The sequence below is a fragment of the Morone saxatilis genome, unplaced genomic scaffold (genome assembly GCF_004916995.1).
Source record: "Morone saxatilis isolate NCDOM2014 unplaced genomic scaffold, NCSU_SB_2.0 Contig24, whole genome shotgun sequence".
In the NCBI taxonomy this organism is placed as follows: domain Eukaryota; kingdom Metazoa; phylum Chordata; class Actinopteri; family Moronidae; genus Morone; species Morone saxatilis.
Window position 1 is genome coordinate 11,625,404 of NW_023339807.1, and position 12,101 is coordinate 11,637,504.

General features: G+C 39.9%; 1 protein-coding gene across 6 annotated transcripts; it reads left to right on the forward strand.

The window, feature by feature from the left end:
• The first annotated feature begins 2,861 nt into the window (after positions 1 to 2,861).
• tcea3 (transcription elongation factor A (SII), 3) lies at positions 2,862 to 11,416 on the forward strand. Of its 6 annotated transcripts, none has more exons than XM_035672088.1 (21): positions 2,862 to 3,103; positions 3,878 to 3,940; positions 4,109 to 4,214; positions 4,335 to 4,440; positions 5,479 to 6,015; positions 6,097 to 6,210; positions 6,480 to 6,581; positions 6,675 to 6,743; positions 6,838 to 6,939; positions 7,061 to 7,129; positions 7,598 to 7,657; positions 7,824 to 7,895; positions 8,018 to 8,086; positions 8,468 to 8,554; positions 8,686 to 8,760; positions 9,444 to 9,604; positions 9,759 to 9,815; positions 9,935 to 10,089; positions 10,207 to 10,353; positions 10,892 to 10,963; positions 11,059 to 11,416. In XM_035672088.1, the coding sequence occupies exons 1-21, from the start codon at positions 3,035 to 3,037 to the stop codon at positions 11,065 to 11,067; spliced, it is 2,301 nt and encodes a 766-aa protein (XP_035527981.1). In that variant the 5' UTR covers positions 2,862 to 3,034; the 3' UTR covers positions 11,068 to 11,416. The 6 variants fall into 6 exon arrangements, with proteins under 6 accessions (XP_035527981.1, XP_035527980.1, XP_035527979.1 ...); XM_035672087.1 differs by lacking the exon at positions 2,862 to 3,103 and adding an exon at positions 3,301 to 3,365 and having other exon boundaries at positions 7,064 to 7,129; XM_035672086.1 differs by lacking the exon at positions 2,862 to 3,103 and adding an exon at positions 3,304 to 3,365.
• The last annotated feature ends 685 nt before the right edge of the window (positions 11,417 to 12,101 follow it).

Genomic DNA, 12,101 nt, shown 5'->3' on the forward strand with positions numbered 1-12,101 from the left:
TGTTGCTAAAGTTGCTGCTGCTAACGGAGTGGTTGAGCCAGTTTCCCAGAGCCAGTTCCCAGACAGTGATACTCACAACCTTCCTGCTACTGTAGCTAACATCACAACAACAATTTATTTTGGCAAACTATAAGTAAGCTGAATGTCTGTGGGAAAGTAATTTAACGTTACCTGACACACAAATCCTGGCTGGAATAACAATTTAGTGTTGTGTGACTCGGTCCGATCCGCTTTGTTTGTCTCCCATTTAAAGAGCCAGGACTTTGTACAACCACTGGATTTTCTTCAGTGCACACACAGCAGAAATCTAGCGGACCGCGAGGAGATATTCACTGAATTTAAAAAAAAAGTGTATTGGATTAGAATTGCTTACCCCACCACAAGTTTACTGCTTTGGTTCACTCTCAACATTCATAAGCAGGCAACTGTTTTCAGCAAACAAGCTCTGACAGACCTCCTGTATGCTACCTGCTCAGCAAACAACAGAGATAGTTAGCGACGAGCTGGAGAACAAAGTGAAGCATTTAGTCACTAAAGAGCCAGATATTTCCCTCCGGAGTTGGTGGAAACCAAAAATAGAGCTAAAAGAGAGTGAATATTGGACGTACATTCATCCGGTGGATGAGTAAATAAACCACTGTTTGCTAACAAGTTTGCAATATAAACTTTATAGTGTCAGGTCATCAAATAATTAAGTGTATATGTCAATGTTGTGATTGTAGCTTGTTTCTGCTGCTCCACAGGTACTAAATGTACTCATTCTGCAAAAAATGATGATGATTAATATGACTGATGAATTTGTAGTATTTTACTGTTGTTGAGGGTGCATGGTGCTAATTTTAGATAGATAGATAGTTATACTTTATTGATCCCAAGCTGGGAAATTGCAGAAATTACCTGTTGATTAATTCTATATGGAATATTTAAGATGATCAAATATTTGTAAAATAATCTGACAAGTAACTAGCTGAGAGAAGTAAAGAGTACAATAGCCTCTGAAATATAATGAAGTAAAAGTATAACTTAGCATGAAATAAGGGTTTTTTTTCTGAAGACTGAAGATCAGACAGTTTATTTACTCTGAGCGTCTGGGAAAGGGGTCAGAGAGCTGCAGAAAGGGGGAGAAGCCCTTTTTCAGCCCCAAGCTGAAGGGTTTAGTACACATAGTTAAAGGATGATGTTGCGGGTTGATCTTGATCACTGGTTCTTCCTCTTGGCCTGCTTCCCCTCTTACCTCACGCTGAGCTGTCCCACTTCTCGAGTTGGCCGGCAGTACCTCTACCTGCCAGACACACTAGCTGTCTTCAGGCGGAGGTTGTGGCGGGTTATACACTCGGCTCAGCCTGTTGTGTAAGAGCGGTGTAAAGAGATAATGCTCTTTGCTCAAGACAAGCTTTTAGACTGTACTTTCACTTGCCGTCATCACACAGTTATCCACAAATCCCTACACCACAAACACGAGTGTCACAGTTTTCTCTTGGATTCTCTTGGACATTGATCATATTTTAGGGTTTAAAATCAGAACACACTGTTGTATAAAAAAATCCACACACTTACACTTCACCTTTAGGGCAGAAATGTAAGATTTCAAGCCAATACTGTTCTGTAATGATATACAATTATGTTAGAGTGCATTGCTGTCTACATAAACTATGTCCATATAAACTGTTTGGTATGAGTACATTTCGAGACAGAGAAACCCAAACCAATTAAAACCTCATGTTTTCATCGCACTGATATTTAATCTAACTTCAAAAAACAAAGTTTTGCAACTTGCATCTCATGTCCTCGCTTCCCACAACCGTCGAGGCACCCAGCAGCAGGGACCTCTTGGAGATCTGAACTGTATCGCGGCTCAGTTCCCGGCGGACTGTGGGAGTAAACTTTTATGCCTCTCAGTTCTGGGAGTGTGTTTTCCCTGCAAGCGATTTCTATGAAAACAGTCTGTAAGTGATTGCTACCAAGAAGTTGTCAGACGTGATATATAAACACATTTTTACAAGGGTACCGAGAACCTTGTAGATAGCACTTGCTCGAGTAACCTCAAGTAATTTCATTTTCTGGATATTTGTCTGAGTGACCTCAACTAACTCACTGTATATACCACAAGGCTGTGAGCAGCATAGAATCTTTCAATTACAGGCTCAAGTAATTTTAAATAATCATTCCAGTTCAATATTAGGATAGTTTAGTATCACTTCAAAGACTGGGTTTCTTGGAAAACAGACTATAGTTTAACAATAAATGTTCCGCAAACAGGTTTCTTGGAAAGTAAAATAAGATTTAAAAAAAAAAAGCTTTATCTGATCTCTCGTGAGAGTCTGATCAGTTGGCCTGTGAAGTTGTTATAGACTTAATTCACAGCACCCTCTGGTGGCAAACATGTATAAACAAAGCCAGATTCTTTTACCACATTAACTTTATTTTGTAAACGAAAGTGAAAATCTTTCCGGATGTTTAGTTCACATCTGTACTCTGAATATCACATTTAATGCCTTTTAAACCCTATTTGATCTGTGTTACTTAGTGCTGAAGTTGTGATTGAGGTAACAACCATGTAGTGAACTATGATCCAGTGTCAGGCTACATGTGGCCAGCTGCAACTGGCAACTGGTGTGCAAACAACTGGCGAGATAATGCAGCCAGAAGACAGAGAAATATCCTACACAAAACAGAACGCAGCCAATAAGATTTAAAAAAAAAACTACAGTGGCTGATTGGCTGCATGGATCGTACAAATAAGGAAGTATTTAAAGAGTTTTGACACTTTGAAAGAACTTTACATGAATCCCCTTGAGAGTTAGATATTTATATTGTCCCATGTGTGTATCACAGGGTCTATATTTGGTTGTTGTCATGTGTCGAGTTGGTCAGCTGGGGTCCAACTGCAGGACACGCCTCTGTGCTGAATGGAGCGCGCCGTGCGTAAAGTCCGACCTGCAGGCGATCCAAACTTTTTTCGCTTCTTTTCACAGTTTTTTAACAAGTTATAAATCGACGTTATTGGTTCGTACTTAGTCGAGTAAATGCAGCGATGACGCGAGAGGAAGATCTCATTCGGATTGCAAAGAAACTGGACAAGATGGTGTCTAGAAATAACACGGTGAGACTGTATTTTTGACACCCACAGGTGGCGCGTTGTCCTGCCACCTCGTGCTGCGCAGAAGGCCCGTGAATTTAAATGCTTTCCTGCAGGTTTACGCTGAAGATAAGTGTGCCTTCTGCCTGAATCCATGTATTTGGAGAGTCTGCACATTTGTAATATGAACCCGACTGCAGTGTAACAAATGATCAACAGGTGTTTGGCGCAGTTTTGCAGACGTTTCGCTCGCAGGACGTTTCGCTGTCCGAGTGTCCAGCGCCCTGTGGGTCAAGTTTTGTCCACTTGTTTGCAACTTTTTCGCAAATCTTTTCCCGGTGGTCCTATTGACCAATGACTCATGCAGCAGAAAGTAAACACCGCGGCCTGTGGGCAAGGTCGTGTGTGCGTGTGTTGTGACTGCAAACAGGACGCTGTTCAATGGCGCTCTTGCACAGTTCGAGTACTGCAAACGATAACGTAGCAGTCACTGAAAACTACGATTTATAGCGTGTGATCAGATTAAAGCAAACCGCCACAGTCATGCTTATTCGATGCCTGCTGTTAGATAGTCTTTGAATTTAAAGAATCAATATTTATGGTTTTAAAATGTTGATAGAAACGTAAATAAAATACAGAAGTGAAACTGTAACTGCCTACTTATCAGTTTGTGGTTTCTTTTTGTGAAATATTCACATTTGCATGGTGTCAAATTATTACTCATTTGTAAATAAACAATTTCAAGATTTGTAGTAAAAGTCTAAAACGATGTTGTCTGTAATTGTTTTGTGTGTGCAGGAGGGCGCCATGGACCTGCTGAGGGAACTGAAAGGTTTCAATATGACACTCAAACTTCTCCAGGTAGGCTCCAGTGTATTATGTTAGATCTATTCACAGGGTTTGTTTATATAAGAGGACAGTTTTATCATTACATAACACAAGTATTGCACCACTATGACCAATGCATGATCATTAAAGCTTATTTAATGTTTATATGTGTGTGTGTGTGTGTGTGTGTGTTTGTTTTAGGAAACGAGGATCGGCATGTCTGTGAACAGTATCAGGAAGCACTGCACAGACGAGGAAGTCATCGCCTTGGCGAAGGTCCTCATTAAAGACTGGAAAAGACTTCTGGGTATTTGACTTGATACATGATTAACATACGTGTATGAATTACAGAGCAGTTAGGTAATTGTTTTGTGCAGTAAATACAACAGTGAACTGACTGATATGATTAATTCAAACACTCAAACAGACTCTGGCCATTCTCACTCTGAGAAACCATCAGAAATGAAGAATGGTTTGGACTCCAGCAAAACTGCAGTGTCTCCAAACAACTCACCCTCTGAGACACAGAGCAGGTCAGTACTTCCTTCACCGGTGACATTATTATTGAACACAGAAGCAGAGACATTAATAAATAAAGTTCTGTTCAGTATCAGCAAACCTTCCTGCTGTCTGACCCAGAGCGGTGAGTGTGACCTAACTGCTTTAAGTTCATCAAAAAAATTAAATGAAACAATGATGAAAGTGCACACTTGTCGTGAAGTTCATACCCGCCATGGTGCACCACACTAGAACTACAATATTTGTACATGTGAACACTTAGGACACTTAGAAAATACCTCAACCCAGATGCAACAACAGCTCCTTCAAAAAACAGTGAGAAGATAAAAAAGTGCCAGTGTAGCAGCATATCCAGAAGTAAATTAGTAATTGTTTCAGGATGATGTAAAATGATGTAAAGGCATTTTATTTCTTTCATTGCAGTGGACGCTTTTAAATCACTCTATTTTCACCTCTCATATAAGTAGCTATGCATCATCACATTGAAGAAGTACAATTTTCTACCCATAAGTAGCTGTAAGTGGACTTATGTCATTCTTACATGCAGTATTGCTCTACAATAGAAAGTATAAATATCACCTTAAAGTCTCAGTACACGTGATGACGGATGCTCCTCTTGCTGAGGCTGTAATTTATTTTTCAAGTTAGTAATTTTTACAAGCGCATATAAAGGACATTTTTAAGAGGCTATGAAAGTAGTGATATCCTGTGTGTTTTCATCTGAAGCACTGAATTCACTGCTAAATTACAGCTCAATTACCTGGTATTTGCATTTTTAAAAAGCCCTGAATGTGTACAGTTGTGTTTACTGTTACTGAATAAGTAGAAATATAACATCACTCATCAGTGAACTCATCCAGTGAAGTAAAAAGTACTCTCACACTCTCGCAAGCTCATCAAATTAGGTGTTGTAGTGTAGTGGGGAAATGTTTTTAATTTGAATCTGAATGGAGCCTGAGTTGCATTACAGTAACAAACCTGACGTACGTGAAACTCAGTATCTGCTGGCTCATGAACAGAGGTAAAAATGATATTTCCTTTGTTTCTGTTAGTCACAGGAAACTGGATGTCAAACTGAAACATGACTCAGATCCTGACAAAAAACACTCCGATATAAACAGAAAAGAAAAACATAACGATGAACACAAAAACAAAAAGAGACACGCAGATGACCTCACAGATGAAAAGCACCTGGAGGAGCCCCAACTTGAGAAACATCCCCAAGAAATCAGAAAAGAGAAGCATCTAGAAGAATCCAAGAAACAAAGATCTGCAGTGGATATCCAACTGGAAATAGATAACAAGAAACAGAAGCATATGCTAGACCTGCAGAGTGACAAACACAAGCCAGATCTGAGGAGAGAGAGACCACCAGAAGAACCAAAAAAGCTGAGACACAGTGAAGAAGTGAAGAAGGAGAAGCACCCAGAAGAACCCAAGAAGCTCAGCCACACAGATGACAAGAAGAAGGACAAACACAGAGAAGAAAACAGACACGAGAGGCCGTTAAACCCACTTCAACGAGAGCGACTGCCGAGCGAACCCCAGAGAGAGAAACCTGCTGACGTTCACAAACCAATATTTGAAAGGTGAGAAGAAAGTGGCTCAAAAACGGGTTGTTACACATCAAAAACACCCAGCAGAGCTTCAGATTGAATTATTTATTTTAGGAGAGGAGTGTTGGATAGCAGTATTCTGTATCCCACCCGGTTCCCCTCTCCTCCTCGACCGGCTCGGCCTGTTTTCCCGGTCAAACGCCCCTCTGTGTACCTGAAAAAAGAAAGGTCAGGACTCTTAACATCCCCTGAGCTGAAGAGCGTTACAGACTGACATGTTCCTGCTGGTACTGCATGACATAACAGTTTCTGAGTCACTCATAAGCACTGACATTTGTTCCTGCAGTTTTAAAACCAGACTCGTGGCCTAACAGGATACCTGCTGTGCATGGTGCATGCTGTGATGGGTCGGTCAGGTGTGTCGTTTGAATTGCATGCTGCCTCATCGGGGACTCTCTTGCAGTGCCCTGATCTGTACTGTTGTGGCATTTGTTCAGGAAGGATGTTAAAGACTCTTCCTCCCGACATCCTCGTCCTCATGCTCCTCGACCCACCTCTCCTCCGGTCAGGCGACCTTCCCTGGAAATGAAGAAAGAGAGGTCAGGCCGTGCTTTGGTTTGTGAAACGATTTCTAAGTGAAGTGTGAGATTTTTAGGGATTTCTCAAACAACCAATGTTGATTTTCACACCAGGAAAGTTCCACTGGACCCAAACGCACCAATTGCTCCTCTTCCTCTTCACCTTCATCCTCCTCCACCAAGGTCAGCGTCTGCATGCCCAATGCATTGCCTCACATTTATATTCACTCTCACAGTGAAGTGATTCAGCTCAGCTCAAAGGTGTACTTTCATTTAGAAAAGAGCCACCTGACCCCAACGCTCCTCTTCCACCACTTCCTCTTCACCTTCACCCGCCACCTCCTCCGAAGCGTCCTTCACTTGATTCGAAAAAAGAGAGGTCTGGATCAGATGAGTTCTCATTACAAACTGCATGTAGTCACTGCCTTGGTTATTTTGGAAAAAATAACCTGTAATTTCATTTGGACTTCTGCATTGAATCCTTGTGTTGTTTGCCACAGCAGGAAGGATTCATCAGACTCTAAACCTCCTTCACAGAAGAAGACGTCAGATCATGTGAAGAAAGACAGGTCCGGGATCTGGGATTTATTCTTTCTCTCATTCAGCCTTGAACATTACTTTGCTGTTGTCTCTGGAGGATCAGTGGCCTCAGGCTGTAATCTCTGTTTTTCATTTGTTTTACATGAACTGTTGACACAATATAGTGTCAGTGTATGACAGTAATGGTATTGGGTGGTTTCAGTGATCTTTTTCTTTTTATACAGCTACAAAGAAAATTCCAAATAATATTTGGGATTGTTATAGATTGAGCTACGTCTTGAGTTTCAGTCCAAGTTTATTGAACACTTTTGACAGTATAAACTTTAATATAAGTTTAAAGTATAAGCTTCTTCAGTTTTTTAAGTAACCTATAGAACTAATTAATTCCCTCATTTATTAAATATCCTAATTAGGAAATCTCTGGACATTCACATCCTTAATTCAGACTGGTGTTGTAACTCTGTAAAAAGAGTCCAAAGACTGTTTTATTTTTGCAGGAAAGACTCATCGGATAGCAAAGTGTCTAAAAAGCACTCTGATGAAGCCAAGAGAGAAAGGTTTGCGAGTCATGAGTGTGACAATACTTGTTAAGCTGTTGGTGTGGCACGTGGTGGTTGCAGCTCTTTGTCGGTTTTCAGTGCATGAGGGCGCTTGACTTTTTATACCTTTATTGTCCTGTGAGTGGATTTGTTAGAGAATCAAACAAGTGTTTCCTTTTGTCAGGAACAATTCATCTGACTCTAAACCGCCTCCTCCCAAAAAGCCCACTGTGGATGTCAAAAAAGAAAAACACAGGTGTGCACAAGCAGTAAAAAAAATTCCACTTTACACAGAATTTTTATTTATGCTGCCCGACATAATCCCAAAGGTGTTTTACGATGTGTGATTTAAAACACTCTTTTTCTCTCTTGTTGCAGGAAGGACTCCTGCGACTCAAAGCCTGGCCAACCTGTGAAACGTCACTCAATTGACTCCAAACCTGACAGGTAGGACTGGTATGCAGTACTTTAAATCTCACTCATACCTGAAAAGGAAATAGAAAAAAACATTATCAATAAATTGGTTCTATTTTATGCCATTTTATAACATTTATACAGTGATTTTAAAATATTTGGTTTTGAAAAGGAGGCTATGTTAAAGTTGTTGGCATATCTTTTATGTTGCAGTTTGCACAATCAAATAATTTTTTATGATTCCTTCATATGTTGTATTATTTTGTGGGGCCATAAAACTGTAATCTTTTTTTTAAAGTCTTATGTAATCCTGACAGAACAATAAGACATTATAAACCTAAAGGCAAAGTCATTTACCGTGAAACTGCCAGAACATTTTTTTGGTCGTACCGCTCTGCACTATAATTAATCCAGAAAGAGTCTCCTTACTGACTGTAGGCGGGAATCCACTGATTCAAAGAAAAGCAGCTCGCCACCAGCAAAGAAGCTTACAGCTGAAAGGTAAATGAAACAGAAAGAAGTTCACCAAAGTAATGACCACATGGAAAAAGAGTTTCTTTCACATTAAGGTGTGACTGGTTTGTTTCAATGGTAAACATGATGATGATAAAGATGTTGACTTTGTATTGTAGGAGAGAGTCTTACGGCTCCAAGACCTCTCAGTCTGGACCTCCACAGAGGAAGCCCTCTACTGACAGCTTTGAAAGGTATTTCAATATGATGTCATTGTAAATTCATTATGATGTATGCTGATGATACTCATGATTATTTTTATATTCAATTCATTTAAAGTTCACTCATTTTAAGTAAGGAGGGCCATTTTCTGAAATATAAGATTGATGCCTAATTAGAGAATAATCACAAGACTCTTTTCAAGCAGCAGCCAGATGTTTTGGGAAAAAACTCCTGCCCAGCATCAAACAACAGACAGTTAGCAACTATCTGGTGAACACAGTGGAGCAATTAGTAGCTGCTGAGTCAGATATTTACAGTCAGGAGTTGGTGGAGACCAAAACCAGAGCTAAAAGAGGACTTCCAGAAACACAAATTGAAATCTGTAATTATGTCTGTTAAATAAGTAATTGTTTGCTAACATGTTAGTCATATAATCTTCATAAGGAGATAATATGTCAGTGTTTTGTTCTGCTGTCCCTAAGTGCACCAAAAAATGTTTTGGGGATTTTAACACAGTTTCGTTTTATACATCTACTTATTGAGATTTAATGTAAAAATGTTCATAATAAGGTCTTAAAAATGAAATACTAACATATGATTCATATCCTTGGCTCAGATTTGACACCTCTCCTTCCTGGGGTCAAATCAGACTAAATACACCAGATGTGACACTTAAACACTGGATATGATTGTTTTGATGTGTCCTTCTCTGCAGAAAGGGCAAAACCGATACCCCTAAAACTCCCACCACCCCGACCAGCCCCATGTCACCCAGCTTCAGTTCTGCTGGGGGTCCACTGCCCCCCCACCTCGCCACCGGAGAGTCCGTCAGAGACAAGTGCATTGAGATGCTTGCAGCTGCCCTGCGCACCGACAGTGAGGCTAAGATTGCACCTGGTCACCAAGATCACACAATACAGCAGCTAATATGCTCTGAATATGTTACACAGACTGTTTAGTGGAACATACTACATAAGGAAGACACACAAATGTGTGCAGAACATGAATATTGTCTCTCTGGTCTTTACAGACGACTACAAGGATTTTGGAACTAACTGTGACAGCATGGCTGCAGAGATTGAAGATCATATCCTTTTATTTAGTCAATTTAGTCTATTTGCCATTATTCATCCAGTGATGATCCAAATAGAAACCTCATTTTACATAATTACCAGGAGCAGATCTCCCTTGACTGCATGCTCGCACATATCTACCAGGAGATAAAAGCCACGGACATGAAATATAAAAACAGAGTCCGGAGCCGCATCAGCAATTTGAAGGACCCAAAGAACCCTGGGCTTCGCAGAAACGTGCTGGCAGGGAGCATTGAATTAAGCCGCATCGCCTCCATGTCTGCTGAGGTACAGAGCACCTCAAGTGCAAACTAAACCACTGATGAACTCCTTTTTATGAACTCCCCTTTTACAGTATTTCACATTGTTCCCTCTGCTCCATCTGTTCACATTGTCTCTGTGTAGGAGATGGCCAGTGACGAGCTGAAGCAGCTGAGGAACGTTCTCACCCAGGAGGCCATCAGGGAACACCAAATGGCCAAAACTGGTGGCACCACCACCGACCTGCTGCAGTGCGGCAAGTGCAGGAAGAAGAACTGCACCTACAACCAGGTAAATGGGCATATGAGCACACTGTACATGAAAATACAGACACTAGTTTCAACAAAGCAGAAACGAATCATTAGAGACAAAAAAAGTCTGTAAGCTGACAGGTGAAATTGTGGGGTTAGTAAAATAAATGTCTCTTTTATTTTGGATTTCCTGATGATTCCTTGACATTTTTTACAGGGAGGGTGTGCTCTAATAGAAGAGTTTCACCCCAGCCAGTGGATAGAGTAATTATCTGAGTGCAAAAGGAAAACAATAAATGCAAAGTTTAAGTATAGATTAGTGCTGTGGTAAATCTGCTTTGATGGTACCATAACTGTTTTAGAAATGTTGTGCTCATTCAAGCTCCATTTATCAAAGGAATTGAAGACTTGTAACCTGTCTGTAATTTTGAAATCTTAATCCTTAATTGAGCAATTAGGAGTAAGATTTGTGTTTCAGCTGTATTCAGTTCTGTTCACGATGTGTCAGCACTTTGTTATACTGTAATAATATATTGTTAACAGCTTAGAAAACGTGTGTGTGTGTGTGTGTGTTTCAGGTGCAGACACGCAGTGCTGATGAGCCAATGACCACATTTGTTCTGTGTAATGAGTGTGGTAACCGCTGGAAGGTAAGTCTGTCCCTTGCCTTTGTTTCAATAACTCATATCTTTTGTATTTTTTTGAATAATTGAAAAAATACATTGTTTTTTTCTCTGATTTTCAGTTCTGCTGATTGATGCCTTCCAGTTGAAACCACGTTTTTTTCTGAGCATACTGAACTGCATATTTTCTATAATGGGAGGGGGGAGGGAGTTTATAAATTATTGCAGCTAGCGATTTAAACAGATAATAGTGTTCCTACAATTTTTACTTGAAATTTTGAGATTTGTAAGCATGTGCTAATAATCTGGGTTTGCTTTATATGGAATTGAAAACTGAGCATGAACGTCAGTTTGATGACTGTTTGAACAATGAGCAACGATCACGGTGCTGTCATGAGATCCAGTTAATATGCTGTGTCATATTACAGCTTTTCACTTTGTACATATCTAATTCCAATAAAATTGCATAAATCATCTGTGTGACGGCTTTTAAAACTCACGTTTAATAAAAGTTGTTTGCTAGTATGGTTTAGAATTTAAGGTATTTTTTAAAGGTGTGTTGGATTTAGTGGCATCTAGTGGTGAAGTGGCAGATTGCAACCATTTGAATACAGCTCAGCGTAAGTGTCTAGGAGAAGGTAGGCTGCAAAACTCACAAAAAACGCAACAGGCCCTATCTATAATTAGTGTTTGGTTTGTTCATTATGGGCTACTGTAGAAACATGGCAGTTTAACATGGCGGCCTCCATAGCAGAGGACCCTCTAGAAAAAAAACATACTTATTAATATTATATTTCATTTCTGCCAATAGATCCTCCTAAATCTTACACACTGCACCTTTCATTTATTTGGGTGCAGTAACTGAGGCATACTACAGTTCTTTATATTCTTATCAGTATCTAAAGATTTGAATAAACACATCTGGATCAAGTGAACTGGAGAAAGAGAAAAACAGCATTGCAGCTACAATCTGCACTTCACCTGCAATATCCTAATATTCCAATAGGGCCAAGTTCAAACACATTTGACATGTTAAGAATAAATCCAGAATTTATTGCACTGATAAAAGATGTCTTGAATGAAAAAGGTTTGACTGTATTTGGATTGTTTGAGGTTTTTCTGTTGCACCTCTGAAAACATACAGTAGATGGCAACCATTCACCAT